This window comes from Aspergillus puulaauensis, chromosome 1 (genome assembly GCF_016861865.1).
Source record: "Aspergillus puulaauensis MK2 DNA, chromosome 1, nearly complete sequence".
Lineage (NCBI taxonomy): Eukaryota > Fungi > Ascomycota > Eurotiomycetes > Eurotiales > Aspergillaceae > Aspergillus > Aspergillus puulaauensis.
In genome coordinates this window covers 4,330,336-4,348,216 of record NC_054857.1, presented here as the reverse complement: position 1 = coordinate 4,348,216, position 17,881 = coordinate 4,330,336, and the positions used below count along the sequence as shown (strand labels likewise).

General features: G+C 50.1%; 8 protein-coding genes across 8 annotated transcripts; 6 read left to right on the top strand and 2 right to left on the bottom strand.

Annotated features, from left to right (window-relative positions):
* Positions 1–357: 357 nt before the first annotated feature.
* Positions 358–2,996, top strand: APUU_11723A (Zn(II)2Cys6 transcription factor; the record flags this gene model as incomplete). Its single annotated transcript, XM_041697845.1, has 5 exons — positions 358–419; positions 476–502; positions 556–1,847; positions 1,900–2,858; positions 2,910–2,996. The coding sequence occupies 5 exons, from the start codon at positions 358–360 to the stop codon at positions 2,994–2,996; spliced, it is 2,427 nt and encodes an 808-aa protein (XP_041551089.1).
* Positions 2,997–3,460: 464 nt separating this feature from the next.
* Positions 3,461–4,791, top strand: APUU_11722A (uncharacterized protein; the record flags this gene model as incomplete). The annotated part of the gene is made up of 2 exons (XM_041697844.1): positions 3,461–3,868; positions 3,934–4,791. The coding sequence occupies 2 exons, from the start codon at positions 3,461–3,463 to the stop codon at positions 4,789–4,791; spliced, it is 1,266 nt and encodes a 421-aa protein (XP_041551088.1).
* Positions 4,792–5,612: 821 nt separating this feature from the next.
* Positions 5,613–7,462, bottom strand: APUU_11721S (uncharacterized protein; the record flags this gene model as incomplete). The annotated part of the gene is made up of 2 exons (XM_041697843.1): positions 5,613–7,161; positions 7,227–7,462. The coding sequence occupies 2 exons, from the start codon at positions 7,460–7,462 to the stop codon at positions 5,613–5,615; spliced, it is 1,785 nt and encodes a 594-aa protein (XP_041551087.1).
* Positions 7,463–9,369: 1,907 nt separating this feature from the next.
* APUU_11720A (uncharacterized protein) lies at positions 9,370–11,161 on the top strand (the record flags this gene model as incomplete). The annotated part of the gene is made up of 5 exons (XM_041697842.1): positions 9,370–9,560; positions 9,628–9,649; positions 9,732–9,805; positions 9,868–10,197; positions 10,261–11,161. The coding sequence occupies 5 exons, from the start codon at positions 9,370–9,372 to the stop codon at positions 11,159–11,161; spliced, it is 1,518 nt and encodes a 505-aa protein (XP_041551086.1).
* A 634-nt stretch (positions 11,162–11,795) lies between these two features.
* On the top strand, positions 11,796–13,046 carry APUU_11719A (uncharacterized protein; the record flags this gene model as incomplete). The annotated part of the gene is made up of 6 exons (XM_041697840.1): positions 11,796–11,936; positions 11,989–12,068; positions 12,127–12,307; positions 12,368–12,421; positions 12,471–12,965; positions 13,023–13,046. 6 exons carry the CDS (start codon positions 11,796–11,798, stop codon positions 13,044–13,046), a joined length of 975 nt encoding a protein of 324 aa, XP_041551085.1.
* A 135-nt stretch (positions 13,047–13,181) lies between these two features.
* Positions 13,182–13,718, top strand: APUU_11718A (uncharacterized protein; the record flags this gene model as incomplete). The annotated part of the gene is made up of 2 exons (XM_041697839.1): positions 13,182–13,332; positions 13,420–13,718. The coding sequence occupies 2 exons, from the start codon at positions 13,182–13,184 to the stop codon at positions 13,716–13,718; spliced, it is 450 nt and encodes a 149-aa protein (XP_041551084.1).
* A 191-nt stretch (positions 13,719–13,909) lies between these two features.
* Positions 13,910–14,683, bottom strand: APUU_11717S (uncharacterized protein; the record flags this gene model as incomplete). The annotated part of the gene is made up of 1 exon (XM_041697838.1): positions 13,910–14,683. The coding sequence occupies one exon, from the start codon at positions 14,681–14,683 to the stop codon at positions 13,910–13,912; it is 774 nt and encodes a 257-aa protein (XP_041551083.1).
* A 1,578-nt stretch (positions 14,684–16,261) lies between these two features.
* On the top strand, positions 16,262–17,840 carry APUU_11716A (uncharacterized protein; the record flags this gene model as incomplete). Its single annotated transcript, XM_041697837.1, has 3 exons — positions 16,262–17,015; positions 17,076–17,375; positions 17,440–17,840. The coding sequence occupies 3 exons, from the start codon at positions 16,262–16,264 to the stop codon at positions 17,838–17,840; spliced, it is 1,455 nt and encodes a 484-aa protein (XP_041551082.1).
* Positions 17,841–17,881: the final 41 nt, after the last annotated feature.

Here is a 17,881-nt window from a genome sequence, read left to right as displayed (position 1 = left end):
CCCCCCTCAAGGAGAGGTAAACCAGTTATCATTCATTCACCATCCCACCCTATCAATCATCACAATATCCATAAAAAAACTGCTTGGCTGGCTCCGCCATATCCCATACCTCGATGATCACGAATAACAGGCGCGATTATATCGTTATCGACTATCGTTTCCTATCTTCCTGGGTCAAACGCCCAACTCGCAGACGAAAAAGAACCCCTTCGTTCAGCCCTGTGAAGATCGACTCTATACAGTCTGGCTGCATGGCGATCTTACTCCGCAGATTAAGTTGGCACTATCTCTCTCCCCGAACAATTAGTTCTTCAAATAATCATCGCTTTTCTCCGGCGCCTTTGATTTGAGCATCAAATGCCGCGTGCTAGAAGGCCCGGAGCTCCCGAGCCCAAGCGGAGATCACGCAAAGGATGCTGGTAAGTGGGCCTCTCGAGAATATTTAAATCCATAAATATTGATCAACAGCAAATAGGCCCTGTAAGGCTCGGAAGATCAAATGGTTTGGATCCTATTTGCCCTTTTAGTCGCCCAGCTAACAATCTATATATACAGTGGGGAGGAAAAACCGTCTTGCCTGAATTGTCAAGGCCAAAATGAACCATGCGACTACAGCCTCCGCTTGAACTGGGGCGGAAGGGCGAGAAGAAGGTCCTCAGTCGACTCCCCAGGCTCCCAGTCCGGTAGCCTTTCTTTCTCGTTTCCTTTATCACCTCTGGATCTCTCACAGGAATATTCGGCCGGCGCTGTCCGACGGTTCAAGCCCAGTGGGTTGGAGGAGAACACTGCACAGGATGTACCTGCGAGCGCGTTGCTCTGGGAGGCTGGACACGCAGGGGGGATAAGTATAGGAAGAGCGTACCCTGGCAGGTTACATGATATCCAAGATTCTGCGACTGTCCCTGACCAGTCTCTTAATCAACCCACTTGTACAGCCGATAGACCTCCAGTAGATATGGACCTGTCGCGAGAGGGCGTGCCTGACAACCCGGTTCCGAATTCATTTGGTGCTCCTCATTACCACGCGCCCCTCAATACCGGCTCTAGCATCTCTGCGTTGCTCAACTTCAATTTGCCCTCCGGTCCCGTTTCCCAACCAATATCCTTCATTCGGCCATCAATAGACGCGCCTGGATACACCGTTAACCAGTCGTCGGGCCTGCCTGACTACCAGAACCTCTCTGGTTCACCTCCGGTTGATGTGGGCCCTACAGGGGTTTCCGATAGCCCTTCGGATTCCCATGGAACTCTTTCGCCTCGCTCACTTGACACAAGTGTGTTCACGTCTAGCACTCCTGGGGACCAGAAAGACTCTCCAGATATGTTTCTACCTGGCTTTATTGACGGACGTCCTGGCACTGCACCCGATAGGGCAAAACATGCCAGGTCAGATTCTTTCTGTGCACGGTTGCGTAATAGTCGGGTTACATTTGATGAGTACCGCAGCCTTACAAACTCCGAGAAATGGCACGCCTATCTCACTAGTGTAACTGATCACTATGGTATGGACTGTGGCCGTCCGGACATGGACTTGGGGAATAATGATGATCACTCAGCGATCAATGTCAATGACGCGCTCGGCACTCTTCAGTCAAAGACGAGCAAAGTGTCCAGCCCGGAGACTACCCAAACGGAAAACGGGCACGACAGGACGAGTGGCTACAAGTACGACTATTATGCGTCGCCTGTGGCCATTAATATCCCAAGATATTTGTCGCCGCTTCCGCCATCTCTAATACATGTACCCATCAACCTGATGTATTTTCATCATTTTCTCAACCACACTGCAAGAGTGCTGGTTACGCATGACTGTGGAGACAACCCTTTCAGTTCTGTTCTACCCTCCAGTAAGCATTTTTGCCTCCACCGCTTGGGAATAACTATATACTGACAAATTAGTGGCAATCGGCGATTCGAATCTTCTCAATTTGATGCTAGCATACTCGGCAAGCCACCGGGCAAGGTTCCTGGGCCACTCTGAGCCTGCTAATCGGATTGCCCACTGGGTGAGAAATGTTTTCCCCTCCTTGCGCTTGGCTCTGGAGAACGCGCAAGAGAAAATTACCGACAGTCATCTCGCGACTGCCATTATGCTGCTTTCATTGGAGATAGTCTCTCCGAGCACTTTCGAGGTCCCGATACCCTGGCAAAATCATCTCAAATTGGCTCGTGACCTATTCCTAGCACGCAAAAGCCAGATTGCTTATCCTGGAAATCGTGTTGGAGCATTTCTTACCCGCTGGCTTGGTTACCTTGATATATTGGGCTCGCTGTCATGCCGACGCCACTTGCCGCCTCTATTGGAGTACTACTCAGTTTTGAATACGTGCACTATAGTTGAGGATTGGGATGAATTTGCGATTGACTGTATGACCGGGTTTACTCCCCGCACTGGCCTTTTCTTGATGCAGCTCGGAGGACTAGTGCACCATTGCGACAATGAGAGGTTTGACGACATGGAAGAGTTCCTGCCCAACTGGCAACCATCTCCGGATACAGTTCGCCGAGCTGAAGCATTGATATCTGATTGGGAAACACTCGATGCGCATGCACATGCGTACGAAAAACACTACCAAGACTGCGAATCCTCAGATATCATCTCTATTGACCGTGCGTTTCGATATGCCGGCTTAGTCCACCTCCATCGCCGAGTGCTTGGTGATCCTCCCGGCTCGGTCTCGGTGTCGAAAGCCTTGAATGGTCTGATGCAGTCAGTAACAGCAATTCAGTCGGGCTCCGCGATCGAAGCAGGAGTGCTGTTTCCGATTTTTACAGCGGGATGCGAAACGCAGAACCTCGAACAAAGAGCCGAGATAAAGGAGCGATTAGAGACCCTGGAGGGAATTGGAATGAAACAGGTACATTTCATGTCTCGAGGCTATATTAATCCAGACTAACATGGTTTTTAGATACAGAATGCTCGTACGTTGATGCAGAGAAGCTGGGATACCAATTTGCCCTGGATCGCCTTCGCGCAGGGAGAGTTTATTGGGTAAATTGTTAGGATATTCTAATGTTAATGGTAGCGGTTCAACACCACGTCAATGGTACGTGTTTGAGTGGAATGGGAGACTGTTTGGTGCTATTTTTGTGCGCAGGATACCATATACAAACAACCTCTGTTTGCAATGAAAGACACTTTTCTTGAAAATTAGAGCTTTGTGAGGACAATCTACACTTAGATACATCTCTCATTTGCTTCACTTGGCTGTAGCAATTACAGTATCTACAGTAATTTGCAGTTGAATAGATCCTAACTTCTTCATCATTCTGGTGTATACACATGTTGCTATCCACAGCAAAGCATTCTGTGTTGCAGTAACAAGAACTTATTCATCAATTTAACCCCTGAGCTCTGTTTCTCTTAATTGAGCACCTTTTATCCTCCAGGTTTTTTCATGCTCTCTTGTTTCACCTCTATCACCAGAGACGTCTTTACATGAGCTGCCCCTTTCCAAAAATGGAAGGCTGCAACATCTCAGATGCACGAGGAGCAGGTGCATTTACCATTTACGCCCTGCTCCTCCTCTCCGTCCTCACGTCCATTTCTTTGATGTTTTGTATTTTTTTGACTTTTCTTGAATCCCGCACCCTGAACCTCACTCGCACCTCAGCTGCTGGACATGCCAGCAGCAATCTTCGCCGTTCCACGGAGCAAGAAGCAAAGCAGGACGAAATGGCACCAGCCCATATGGCTTACTCTGCAGACCTTCTCGATGGTGGAATAGAAGACATCCAGATTCAACCTCTTCGTCCGTTGCTGATGACGCCGTTGCCCGATGAAAATAGCCATCCACTTATTGGAGAGTCGGGCGATTTGTTAGGCAGCATTGTGGACAATCTAAAGATATCTGCACTGGACCCCAAGGTAAACAACCAGTGTAATTGGAACAAAACAAAGCACATGTTGATGATTTAATTCCCCCTCTCTAGCGCGCTCCGCGTATCCCCCTCTTCCAACACCAGCTTCGCGACGCGACGCAGCCAAACACGCACCCCGGGTGCGAAAATGAGGCCGTTTCAACTGTTGCTAAGTGGGATGGAAAGATTTGTTGGGCATTAAAGGGTTCTAGCATCTTTAATGATGCAGACGAAGAGATCGACGCCTTCAACGCTCGCTCAAATATGCTTGTTCGCCAACCCTACTCTGAGCTCTGGGTTTTCCAGTATGGCCTTCGCTACATTCCCGCCCTCACTGATCGTGATGTCTACCGTACCATCCGCATCGAAGAGCTCCCTCGCGGGGTAGTTATGAGCCAAGTCCTTCCACTTATCGTTGGTGAGGTATACTGCGCTAGACTGGCGGATACAAGTAACATCACCGGCTATAACACGGCCATGATCACTTTCGTTACGCAGGAAGACGCTGTCAAGTTTGTGACTTTGATCGTAAACAAAACCATTGTCCTACCATTTGAAAAACTTGTCCCTGTCCACACACCAACCTACCCCACGCCTGCCGAGACAGGCCGCTTGATTACCGAGGAAGGCTACACCCGCACACTAGGCGTATTCCACATCAGGCCGTCGCTCAAAACAGAGATCATGCGTCTGCTAAATAACACAAACTTCAAATATTTCTTACAGGTAGAAGCTGTTGATGATGGCCCTGCTGTTTGTGAAGTTTCAGTGAAGATGCTGTCAGTCAAGGCAGCGGCAATGTTGTTCGAATGGCTTCGGAGGCATCCGGCCCTAGGAAAATGTCAATTTCGATTCTTGCGACAAAGTGGCGCGCCCTCTGAGGGAAAATCTGTGGTGGTGAGCGCTGATTCGCAAACTGCCAGCTGGTAGTTTCCCATGTATTTGGAACTCTTACTTTATTTCCGTTTCGTTGTGTCTTGTGGCGGAGGGACCCCCAAAAATATCTTGCCATTCTACCCTTCAGGAATTGACGCGGTATGTTGCAAAATCACAGATTCTATGTTTGTACTTGATTATGGCGTTTGTAAGCATCCAGCAAGCTTGATGTTACCAGCTGAAAATTCACATTGCCAACGGCTCTGATGATACCCCTAGCTAGCTACTTTGATATCCAAAAAAAAAAAAAAAAAAGTAAATACTCCGCAAACCAGATAGCATACTAAACAAAATCAAATTGTCCTCCCATCAAATGTCGCTTGTCTTGCTGAAAAGAAATACCATACATAGAAAGGAAGGTGAAGCCGAGAATCTTCCAATGCTATAGTCTAAATACCGTATTACCTGAAACTCTGCCCTAGTCCACCAGGGCACGTCAGACTTTAAAGTAAAAGACTAAGCGGGAACAAAAACCACCTGAGCCTTGGGATCGAATTCCAAGCCCCCTGAATATTCTTCTACAACCCCGGTAATCTTAGGTTAAAATGTCTAGCTGAGGCTTTTGAAACAGGGTTAAGTAGTTGCATCGGGGGTAGACACACCAAAGATTTGGTGATGGTAAGCTTTTTTTATGAAGCAGATACGGACAATGACCGGAGTCTATTATCTTATTAGGTATTGTACAAGTGTATCAATATATAGAAAGAGGAATATCAAAGGTATAGTCAACAGCTTTTATTGTCTGAGAAGAGATGCCGGTTTTGACCTATAATAAAAACAGCACCACTAACTTTACTTTGCCAAGGAGCCCTTGTTTAGAAAACACGGCCCTTGACTTGGTTGATCTTCTTAACATTCACATTCTTCCACATCATCACGGACACTAAGGTGACAGCGTAGAGGCAGGTGGCCGTGATCAGCATCAGCCGTTGCGTCTGACTGTATGACAGGTTGATGGCATCACGCTCGGGGCTTCCAACAGGATACCCGTACTGCGTCTCGACGTCTCCGTAGATCGCCGCGAAGTTGGACATGGCCTCGGCCGGGAGATTCTCCTGCAACTTCTTGGGGAAAATACCGGTCCACATGGCGCCGGCGATAGAGGATCCAATGGCAGAGCCGACGCTGATAAACATGCCCTCGGCCGCAAGGACAGCGGGAATGTCCTGCTGACGCGAGACGGCCATGACGGTCATTTGCTCGCAGATGACGAGGGTGCCGCCGCCGAACGCGATGAAGATCTGGCACATGACAATGTAGCCGATATCGACGCCTGGGTGGCGGAAATGGATCATTAGGGCAACTCCGAGGATGCTCATGGGGACGCCGAAATAGAGGGCTTGCCATTTGAGGCGTCCGTTATAGCGCACGACGATACCCATTACGAGAGCCCAGAAGGATGATCCTACTGTGTAGATGTTGCTGATGTAGGAGGCTTGTGTGATGTTCTGGTTGTAGACAACCAGCAACATGGAGTAAAAGTAATTGTCCCATACGTACCACGCAATGTAGATACTTGCCGCCATGGTGTAGGTGAAGATGACGGTGCGGTTTTTCAGCAACTCCCACGGGATAAAGGTGACGGGAGCAAGATACTTTTCGTAGAATATGAACCCAATGATAAGAAGTCCACCAATGACCAGGAAGCAAATAATCAGTGGCGAGCGCCATTGGTCTGGCTGCCTGGTATACAGGTTAAAGGCTAGAAGGAAGAGTGCCAGACCAAGTGCAAAGACAAAGATGCCGATGAGATCGAACTCCTTGACGTAATGGACAACGGACTGGAGGGGAGTGCGGTTTGATTCATGCTTGGGAACCAGGCCCATCTTCTCGGCCTTCCGCTGATTGTAGTAGAATAAGAAGAACAGAGGTGAACAGGCCACCGGCAACACGATTGCCCAAATACCGAATCCCCATCTGAAACCAATGGTTTTGAGGGCGCTCTGCGTTGCGGGGCCGTAGGCCCAGACGGTAACGATATAAGGAGAGGCAACGAATGCAATCCAAAATGCTCGATTTTTCAGTTTCGAGGTATCTGCAATGAAGATAGTCATCGTAAAGTCAAGGCAATTGTAACCAACCCAGTAAAAGACCTGGGCGGCGCAGTACGTCTCCACGTTGTTGCAACCCGCCATCATGATCAAGCCTATGGTGATGCTACCGACCATGATCGCAAAACCCTGAGGGCGTCCCCAAATATCCATCAACTTGGCATATGGAAGTTTGACCAGGCCAGGGGCCAGATTTGAGATGATTCCTGTTGTAGCAGTCAAGGAATGCTCTTGGAAAGAGCTGGTGACAAACGGAGTCAGGTTTGAGATCATGCCTGACGAAAAAGCCATGATAAAGTGGATTACCCAAATCCTGAGGCCGTTGATATTTAGCCTCTTTCCTTGTTGCGCCCGTAACCTGGCCGTTAAGAGACTTACAAGACGTATGCCGTGGCAATATGGCTAAATGACCACACCTGCGTCATGGCCTGAGCGGCCTGCACACCGCGCTGGAAATCCTTATTAACAATGTCGCTTTCGCCGTCGTTCGTGGTGCCGAGCTCTTCAGGACGGGGCTCCACCCCTTTCTCCGTGGGAGCTTCATTGTCTGCCGGTCGCTGGCTGTTTTCATCGACCGGCAGCTCGTCGTGCTTGTACGGAAGCCTGAACCTCATGGCGGCAAGGAGCTGCGAAAAGGAGCAATAGCTGGAAAGTGCTAAGCACGCTGTCTTGGAGACAAAGAATTGGAATGGGGGGAGGTCGGAAAAGGAGAAAATTATATACCAGCGGACATGGCGCAACAGCAAATTTCGAAGGCCGAAAAGCGGCGCACTTCTGCTGGTGTCAGCTAAAAAGAACAAGGGACTTGACCAACGGAATGATCCGCCACCAGCCGACTAGAGCCAGTTGTAGTTTTAGTCCGGTTTCTAGATCGTAACCTGCGTGGTGTCTCGGTTGCACGACCTCGTGGAGATGGCAAGTTTTGGCTTCTAGAAACGAGAAGCCCGCTTGGATTGCCGGGCGAGAACCAATCAACCCTTAAATCCATAGCACTCTCACCACGGCTAGCCAAAGCAGGAGTATGGCCCGTGGGTGTGGGATGACCGGAGTCAATGGCTGGGTTGCTGGTGGGTCCGTGTTATCTGATCGATTATCTGATAACCAAATCAGGTCAGGCCTCTGACGGTCTGACCAGTCTGAGTCGCGAGCGAGATCTTATCTTTTTTTGTCCCTGATCACGGCCCTCTTTCGTGTCCATAAATTTCATGCAGCGAGTCAAGCCAGCGTGTGTATACGTATTACCGCATCGTGCCCTCATAGAGAACACCATTCAGAGAAATACTTTGACTCGCCAGTGGGTTGGTGGTAATTCAACGGATCCGCAGCAACCGTGAAAAGCTAATGACTTTCCTTGGCAGCTTGACGAAGGATTAGGAATGGCCGATAGTGCACGAGGCCCGGTACTAGCCAAGCTTCCACGGCGTCTCGCAAAATTTGCGCAGCGCTTGGTTTCTCAGCCTTACCTCGCCTTGCCGACGATCAACGCGCGTGCTGGTGAGACTGAGTGGTGAGTAAGAAGCTGAGATTACGTCAATAGCGAGAGGATGCGCAGTCTCTCGAACATCACGAGTGGCCCCTTCTACAGTCATGCTCGTGGTAGGAAGCCGAGAGGACTGGATACAAATAGATCCTCTCGTTGGCCAGTGGCCACCCGTTGGAATGCGTTTGGGTATCATTCCATTCCAGGATCACACTAGCCGACTCGGATGCCAACAAGGCCTCGTAGGTTTAATAACCCAGCGAGTCACGACGAGTTGGATCATCAGGCTGAGGCATAAAATATCGCTCATCTCGAGTTTCCTGGTCGGTGTTTTACTCTCGTTTTCTTTCCCTCTCGTGTAGGCTACCTTTCACCGATTTGAACCAGCAAAGGCCTAACATCTGAGTCCAGTTGCTAAATGGCCCCGGGATTTGTGTCACGCCCTGATTCTGTGGCCGCCGTTTGCCGATTTGACCCGGCCCAAGCCAGTGTTTAGTCATGTTATCGTCATTTCTACATTCCAGGCAAAGCACCTCATGATGGACGCGACACTTCCCTTACGGGGCGGGAACTTGGGAAGTCACTTCCTGAGCTCCGAAGTTGGAATGTAGGAAGCCGGTTGGTCAGAACTCAGAGGTGTGCAGAGGAGGATCAAGCGTGATTCTGGCCCTATCTTCCAATCTTGGGCGAATCAGGTTTCAATGGTTTCCCATCCAAGCCTTTAAGCATTCCATGATCGGAGCTCTGGACGAGCTCTTTCCCCATCGGAACAGAGCTGCCGTTATCCGCACCGTAGCCCCTATCATGTTGTCAGTTAATGCGGAGTGAAAGGGGCGTGCTATGTCGCAATCAACGAGCAACGACAGCAGGATATCCACGCTGGTCAAACCCTAATACTGAAGGGAATGAACGGCCAAGCATGTTGATCCCGCTCGCTCGATAAGTGAGGTGGTTTTTGCCCATGCCCCTTGACTCTGGTGCGGATGTATTTGTACCTGGGCGTCTGTCTGTTCTTCTTAATCAATACAAGTTGCTTCCAAAATGGCCGACTGCTACCAGAGAATGGAAAAGTTTCAGGTGCTTCAGATCGCTCTAGAGGAGCAGGGGCTGGAGCTTACCCCAGACGGGCGGTACGTACGCTGGGCCAGCAATAATTTGAAGCATCCAAGGAACTGGAGCAAGCTCCGGAAGGCATACGACATAGGCCTCATCATTTTTCTTGAATTCTATACGTGAGTGGCGTATTCTGCCTTGAGATTGAGAGAACCGTTGCTGACATGTGTCTTTTACCGCCACCAGAACAGCCATAAACGCGTCTGGAGTAGGTTGAAATCCTTGAAGTTTCCCGTGCTTGAAAGCCTTCCGGGTAATATGTTGCAAACATAAAGTCTCACATTTTGCAGGCGACGGCAGCAAAAGATGCATTGCACGAATTTGATATCGACTTGACCTTTGCCATATTTCTCTTTGTCTCGACGTGCGTATCTCCAACCATGCTCAACCATGTCGTTTGGGGCATTAGAGACTTATGGTGTTTAGGTACTGTCTGGCGCAAGCTTTCGGAAACGTCATCTTTCCCCCGTATTCCGAGGCCTTCGGACGAAAGAAGCTATATGTCATCAGCGCTGCGTTGTTCAGTGGCTTTAGTATCATGATTGCGGCCGTACCTTCGATGGGAGCAATGGTTGCCGGGCGAGCGTTGACCGGGTTGGTTTCAGCCGTGCCAACTGTTATCGTTACCGGCAGCATTGAGGACATGTTTAACGCACGGGATCGGATCTGGCTCGTCTTTGCATATATGGTGGTCGCCAACTTCGCGGTAGCTTCAGGCCCTGTGATGAGTGGGTATATCACCGCTCAGCTAGGATGGTTAGTCGGCTGCTGTTCTTATATCACAATGTGCTGGATCGAGTGATACTGACCACGGTGTAGGAGATGGGTGTTTTACATCTCTGGTATTGTTACGGGATTCGCGGCAGTGTTGCTCCTTGGCATTCGAGAGTCGCGGCCGTCGCTTCTTCTCACGTGGGAAGTCAACAAGCTGCGCCAGGTGACGGGCGACATAACTCTTCAAGAGCTGAATCCCGACACCATGCCCAAGCTTCGTGATTTCGTGCGTGAGGGGCTCTTGCGGCCACTGCGGCTCTTCTTCACTGAGCCGATTGTATGTGCCTGTTCGCTGATGAGCGGCTGGAGCGTTGCTCTCCTGTACCTCTTTACCGAATCCCTGCCAACCATCTACGAATCCATGGGCTTCGGACAGCAAGAATCCAACCTGCCATTTATCGCTATGGGGGTGGGTTTCATACCCAGTATCGTCGTTCGGTTGGTGGATCAACGTATTGCGGCGCAGCGGCACCGTGACAGGCTTCCCTTGCTTCCAGAGAACAAGCTGCTTGGAATAGCCCTCGGGGCACCGTTCCTCGCCATTGGACTCTGGTGGTTTGCTTGGATGGTCCCTCCCGCTGTACCGGGGATTCACTGGTTTACGACGTTTATCCCGCTGTTTTTCATTGGCTTCGCAATCTACGAGCTCGGGACGGTGCTCTCGGGCTATCTCGCGGATAGTTACCACAGCTACGCCGCGAGTGCGTTTGCTGCGATGTCCCTGGCACGCTCGTTCTTATCGGCACTGTTTCCGCTGATTGCGCCGAAGATGTTTGGCGCCTTGGGGTCAAACGTGGCCTTGTCAATTTTGGCTTCAGGGGCCCTTGCCTTCTGTCCGGTGCCGTTCGTCTTCCGGTACTATGGGCAGAGACTGCGCGAACGGAGCAAGTTTGCGCAGTACAGTCTGCAGGTGTATGAGGAGACCACCGTTGAGAGGGAATACTAGGGTATTCGGGGGGGCCTTGTACGTGGGAATGATGCTTCTGTCTATATATTTGTGAGAAATGTGTTGTATTTTCACGGCGGCATTTTGCTTAGATTTAGGTGCGGACCATTTGATATTGCTCAGCTATCATATCTCGGCGTTCCTCCGTTGCTCAGTCATTACCGTAACTAGTTAATCTAGAACTAGTTAAATGCCTCAGATTACCAATCTTATTTGCCAGGGTCTTATCAAGTCACTGCTGCAATGCGGGGATGTGGTTCGATCGACACGGCCCAGAATCCTGTCAGCCGTGGTTCTTCTTAGCTTCTGTCACTGATGCTCCAGCGCGAGTTGTGATTCGACTGAGGTGCAAAACACCCTTGGTTCCAAGACAGCTTGCCATGCCAGAGTCACATCCATTCCGGTATTGATACCGTGAACAACTGAACACTAATGCCGAAGGGGGTCCGCAGCCCGGCACTGGCTGGAAAATCCCCGTGATCATCAATTATTTGGACAACCCCGGAAAAGATCGTGCATAAGCAGCTCCCCCCCTCTTTGAGTCCTGGTCAGCCCCTGTGATTTCTGGGTGTCCCTTGTTCCGCTCGATCTCAACGTCCCTGTACGACTGCAAGACTTTGTCGAATCGTTATTTATGGCGCAGCCGACGCAGGAAAACTCGCCCAAGACCTCCGATGTCGAGAAGACCGACTTATCAGGCGACCATCACAAGGAGCGGCTAGCGCAGTTCGAGGATCCTGATGAGGGATTGAGCGAGGAGGAAAGGGCGAAGATTGTGAGACTATGGTCGCTTTACGCCAGCAGGGTTTCATCGCTGACGCACATAGGATCGCGCCCTGCTTTGGAAGCTCGACTTGAGATTGGTTCCCTGGTTGAGTCTACTCTATCTTATTTCCTTCCTGGATCGGTAAGTGCGTCTGCGTTTTGAGGCTCGTAGCTGGGGATGTCTAATCTGGTATGGATAGGACCAACATCGGCAATGCGAAGCTCGTGCATCTACAGGAGGATCTTGATATGAGTGATAGCCAATACAATGCGGCACTGACCATCTTCTTTGTTTCATACTCGGTTTTTGAGCCCCTGACCAACGTTCTTCTCAAGCGTTTGCGACCTAGCATCTTCATACCAATCATTATGGTCCTATGGGTTCGCATCGTCCCTTCACCCTTGCGACGTGTCCAAATACTGACAATAGCGGCCGGATAGGGAATCTGCATGATGTGCATGGGCTTTGTCCACAACTGGGCCGGTCTCATGGCTGTTCGTTTCCTGGCTTTCTCAATATCCTTTCCGTACTGACACTGATTAGGTCCGCTGGTTTCTTGGACTAACAGAAGCCGGTCTCTTTCCCGGTGTTGGATATTTCCTCTCCTGCTGGTACAAGCGTCTTGAATTTGGTGTGCGCATGGCCATATTCTTCTCCGCTGCCGCTCTGGCGGGTTCCTTCGGTGGTCTTCTCGCCGCCGCCATTGCTCTTATGGATGGGATAGGCGGGAAAGAGGGCTGGGCGTGGATCTTTATCCTCGAGGGCCTCGTGACGATCGTTGTCGGTGTTATGTCCTTCTGGATGGTTTACGACTTTCCGGACGAGGCGACGTTTTTGTCGGACGATGACCGCAAGCGTGTTTTACGTAGGCTGGCGTCTGATCAGCAGGCAAGCGCAGAGCACGAGAACTTTAAGATGGCGTATTTCTGGAATAGTGTCAAGGACTGGAAGACCTATACGGGTATGATTATTTATATGGGCGCGGACGGGTGTCTCTATGCATTCTCGCTGTTTGTGCCGACTATTATCAACGAACTGGTAAGACTTCTCCCTTCAATTGGAATCTTGTTATACTGACTAATTGACTTAGGGTAGGTTTACCGGCTCTTAACTATTTAGGTCAGACTAACGAATCAAGGGTACGCGGACATCCACGCGCAACTACTCAGCGTACCACCTTATGCTGCCGCAGCAGTCATCACAGTAGCAATCGGCTTCATCGCCGACAAAACCCGCCAGCGCGGGATCTGCAACATGCTCGTTTCACTCCTTGGAATAACGGGCTTCGCGATGCTCCTCGGCGCAAAGTCTGCTGGGGCCCGGTATGCGGGGACATTCCTAGGAGCGATGGGGATATACCCAGCCATTGCGAACACAATCTCGTGGACCAGTAACAATGTCGAAGGTACGTATATGTTTCCCTCCTCTCCTTGTCGGGAAGCTATGGCGCGAAATTCCAACAGATTTGCTCATAATAACAAACACAATATAGGAGTCTACAAACGAGGCGTAACCCTGGGCTTCGTCATCGGCTGGGGTAACCTAAACGGTATTGTCTCTTCTAACATCTACCGCGGTGCAGACAAGCCCGATTTCTACCCAGGTCATGGGACGGTCCTGGCATACCTCGTGCTCTTCCAGCTTGGAGGGTCGGTGCTACAGTATATCCTCCTGCGAAGGGAGAATACGAAGCGCCGTCGCGGGGATAGAGATAACTGGATGGAGGGACTGGACCAGAGCGATGTCCAGCTTTTGGGTGATAAGAAGCCGGACTTTATATATACGCTCTGAGAGAGAGGTGCATATGGACTCCGCCAGTCCTGAGTGTTTTGGTCGTCCACAATTGGTTAGGATTAGCAATACTCTTCCTTTCCTTCCCTTCTTGCTGCCCATGAATCATGTCAGAAACCCCGAAGTGGAACCAAGACCAAACACACGTAAAATCGTACTACTACAATATTTGTCTATACCAGCCCCCTACTCTACATAGCCCTCGAATACAGATTAACTATATCCTGGCCCTTCTTCGGCCCTTTTACCACATGCCGACTCGCCCAACTAAGCACCTCACCGCTCCCCTCAGCGACCCGAAACGCATACGCCGTGCGATACATATCCTTGATACAGAGATGATTCCCGCGCGCCGCAACAATCTTCGTCTGCAGTCCCGAGTCCGACCCAACCTCAGGTGGCACAGGCGGGGTCACAAACTCCTCGCCAGATTCAGACTTAACCTCCGAGGTCGCAGTTGAATCAGAAGAAGAAGAAGACACAAAGTCAAACTCGTGGAAGAGATAATCCGCTTCCTCCTCGTCGGGCACCTGTCCATCCGCCGATGATTTCTGATTTTTATCTATTTTCACGAACCATACGCTTATCCGACCATTTGCGCTGAGTCTCCAGATGTATTTCTTTGTCCAGCGGAGTCCCGGCCCGAAGGATTGTGGGAGGGAGCCTTCTTCGCTGTAGAGGAGGTCCGTGTATCCATTGCCATTGCCACTGCCCTCTGTTTCGGTCTCGTGGGTGTTGATTTGGGTGGTTTGGTCGAGTCTATGAGAGCGTAGAGGAGTGAATGTTGCAGTGCCGTGGAGATCGCCCTGCATGTCGTTTGTGTTTTCGCTTTTGAGGGTGCGGAGGAGCGTCCAGCGCGTTGGGGAGGTGGAGGAGGGAGTGCGGGAGAGGGAGGAGAATATTGTCGGGAGGAGGTTTCGCGGTGGCATCGTTGGGTTTTCCGATGGTGGGATTGGAGTTGTCATTGTGGAGGTGGTGGTGGTGTTGGGTGCATTGAGGTGAAGGTTCAGTTGGAAGTTGAAGTGAGGGACGAGAACGAGTGGGGACTGGAGCTGGCGGGGCGGCCCGCCGATTGCTGGCAACCCACAGTATACAGGGTAGACTTTGGCGCAGTGAATTTGTATCTCTTGGAAAGTGGAAGCATGTAGTTGCTGGATTTCTGTCTGACTATTACTAAACAATAATACAAATAACTAACTACAGCCCATATTTAGCCACAGCTCGCGCAGCTAGGACCCGAGCCCCATCCACTTGTCCCGGCGCCAACCATCCCATATATAAAGGCCAACTTCCAGAAAATGCAGCATCGCATCAGTGAATTGAACTGCAGGATCAATCATATACCCCGAAACGGGAGCTTTACACAGCAGCCATATATATATTAAATTCTGCGATTCTCTCCGTGACGCATCAAATGCACGTCCCCAATCATCGTTCTCATCGGATTCAGCTGGCAGGGCAGGGCAAGGCCAGACGGAATGTTCGGCGCAGCTGACGGACATAATGGTTCGAAAAAGTGGCAGTGGGCCATTCTTGGTGCGAAACCAACATGGTCCAGGGATTCTACGCAACCCAAGCTTTTCCAACGCCCATTCAACTTGCCAGACTTTGTCGGTGAGGAAACCTTCAATGTGCAGCATAACAGCAGACTCGCTCAATCCAGATATTGATTCTGAGGGCCAGTCCCACCGATTCAAAGCGTCGTGGAGGTCTGAATGATAGCACATGTACCACAGAGCTCGGTAAACCCGGTATTCTTCAACCCAAGAGAAAGAATACGTAACATCGTCCCAGTTCCCACTACCAAATTCCCGAGATAGAGAGGATTCAAGATTGTTTTTCAGGATGGTCAGGCATGCGCACGCCAACTGCTGGATCTGTGCTCCAAGGTCAAACATATATATTGATAGTTCAGGATTGTTTTTCAAGAGGATATCGGTAGGTGGCTCAGTACCCAAAAGTGAGATGTATTCGTCGATGTTGCGACAAAGAACCGATTAGTGATTAAGTAAAGCTATCCGGCGGAATAAATTTCGACATTCGTCTGTGACAAGCACTGGATGCGAGTCCCTCAGGCCTCTGAAAATAAGGGCGGCATTCTCCTTCACAATATCATCCACCCTTGGGTAGACCCCGCGCAAACTCTTAATTCCAGCAAAGTCGGATTCCTGAAGCTCCCGTATGATTAACTCGACCGGGCCCTCGTCGAAGCAGACCATGGCTGTATCGATATGTGCCGTCTCGGTATAAATAACGCCGTGCGCTAAACGAGTGGACAGATGTTGGAAGTGAACAAATACGAACGCCAGTTAATAGTAATGAGCGCAAATAGTAAAGTGAATTGAAAAGCATCAGGTTAGTTTGGTCTGTTGATCTGGACTGTTCAGCTGCACTTGACTTGGGCCACACCTTCTTCATTCAGTAACACATCCTAGTCTAGCTACAGTCACCACTACCTAAGGACGAGACTCCAGCTTCCAACCCCTCCATGCTGACAGCCTTTTCTTCAACTTTACATATCAGTCCCCGCCTATACCGCCGCAATGGGTTCCCACTTTCCGCTGGAGATATTGTTCCAAATTGCGGAGTTTATCGAACCCTGCAAAAGAACCCCATTCACTCCATACACTCTGGTCTGCCGGCGATGGCAGGCTGCTTTTGAGTCTCTGATCTACAAACGACTCAATGTTTGTAGCGACGGCTTCGGGGTTGCGAGCGGTACTCTTTCGTTATCCCAATTCCAATCCATGACCTCTGGGGCTGCGAGCCGTATCTCACGCCGCTATATGGTCCAGAGCATTTCGTACTGGGTCGCCGTACCATATAAGCTAATGGATTACCGCAGCATTGTACCGGCAGATGGTTTGGAACACTATAAGGAAGATAACACTGTTAGAAATTCCAACGATGAGGCATTCAAGAATGGAATGGCCGACCTTTTTAACACATTAGCATCTTGGAGCGGCGACCATCAGTTCTCTCTCAGTCTCAGGGTAATGGGCTGCAAGAAAACGCTTGAACCTGGCACGAGGGACATCCTTTCTGCCGACGAAGACGGTAGAATTAAAGATGGAGATACGGTTGTTCAACCATATCGGGCCCGGTTCCCGGATGGCAAATGCGAGCTGCGCGATGTCACTTGTATCAGAGAACTCATTTTCTCCAGTGGTCATTGGATCTGGGTTGGTGCAGCTATGCATATTGCGCGATGCTGTACGCGGCTGGATGGGCTGTTCTGGGACACATATGAGTTTGTTAAACGAGATAATCTGCATTATATGCAGGCAAGAAGACAGGGTAGGACGTTCCTCGCTTTTCCCAGCCATGGTTAATGAACAGGGTACTAATATAGTCCAGCTTTCGCAGATAGCTTGCCTCACCTACCAGGCACTTTAAAAAGGTTAGAATATACCAATGCCGCAGAGGGGCCGTATCGTGCCTCTCGGCCAAGTCTTGCTTCTGAAGGAGTTGATTTGCTCTCTCTGAATCTCCAATGGATGAGCACCCGTCTCGAAGAGCTGAGACTATCTGGAGTATTTGTCTCTCCAGAATTTCTCTGGCCCTTGGACGAGCAAGCAAAGCCGATTCGAACTCATATAGAATGGCCCAACTTGAGAGTACTCGTGGTCAAGCAAGGTCAAAGATTCATCCTGTCAGGTAATTCCCCCTCTAGCACATTACAACTCACCTCGTCTGGCTAACATTGATAAATATTTAGCAGATACTCCGGAGTTTGAGCTCATGTACTTGGCATTTGGGCGACGCGAGATCCTAAACATGCGCGACATACCCTCGTATAAACCGTCTAATAAATTCTCAGAAACCGGCGCCGAACTATGCCACCGCACCATGATTTCCATGGGCTGCGCAGTCCATCATATGCCCCGGTTACAGACCATCAATTACGACTTTCCGGTGAATATATTTGCATCATTTAGGCTGGCGAGGGACCATGAAGCCTGTTCTTTTCAGGCAGCGTGGATGTTCGATGATGAAGGTTGTAAACCTGACCACCGGGTTGCTTCAGCGTCGGGGTTTTCGTTGAGGGCTTTGAAAACAACCCTCGCCCCGGGGTTTGGAACGGGTCTGAGAATGCTCTACGAAGTAGATTATCGCATGTAGCCGCCGATTAAAGCAGCATGATTAGCTATAGGAAGGGAGTT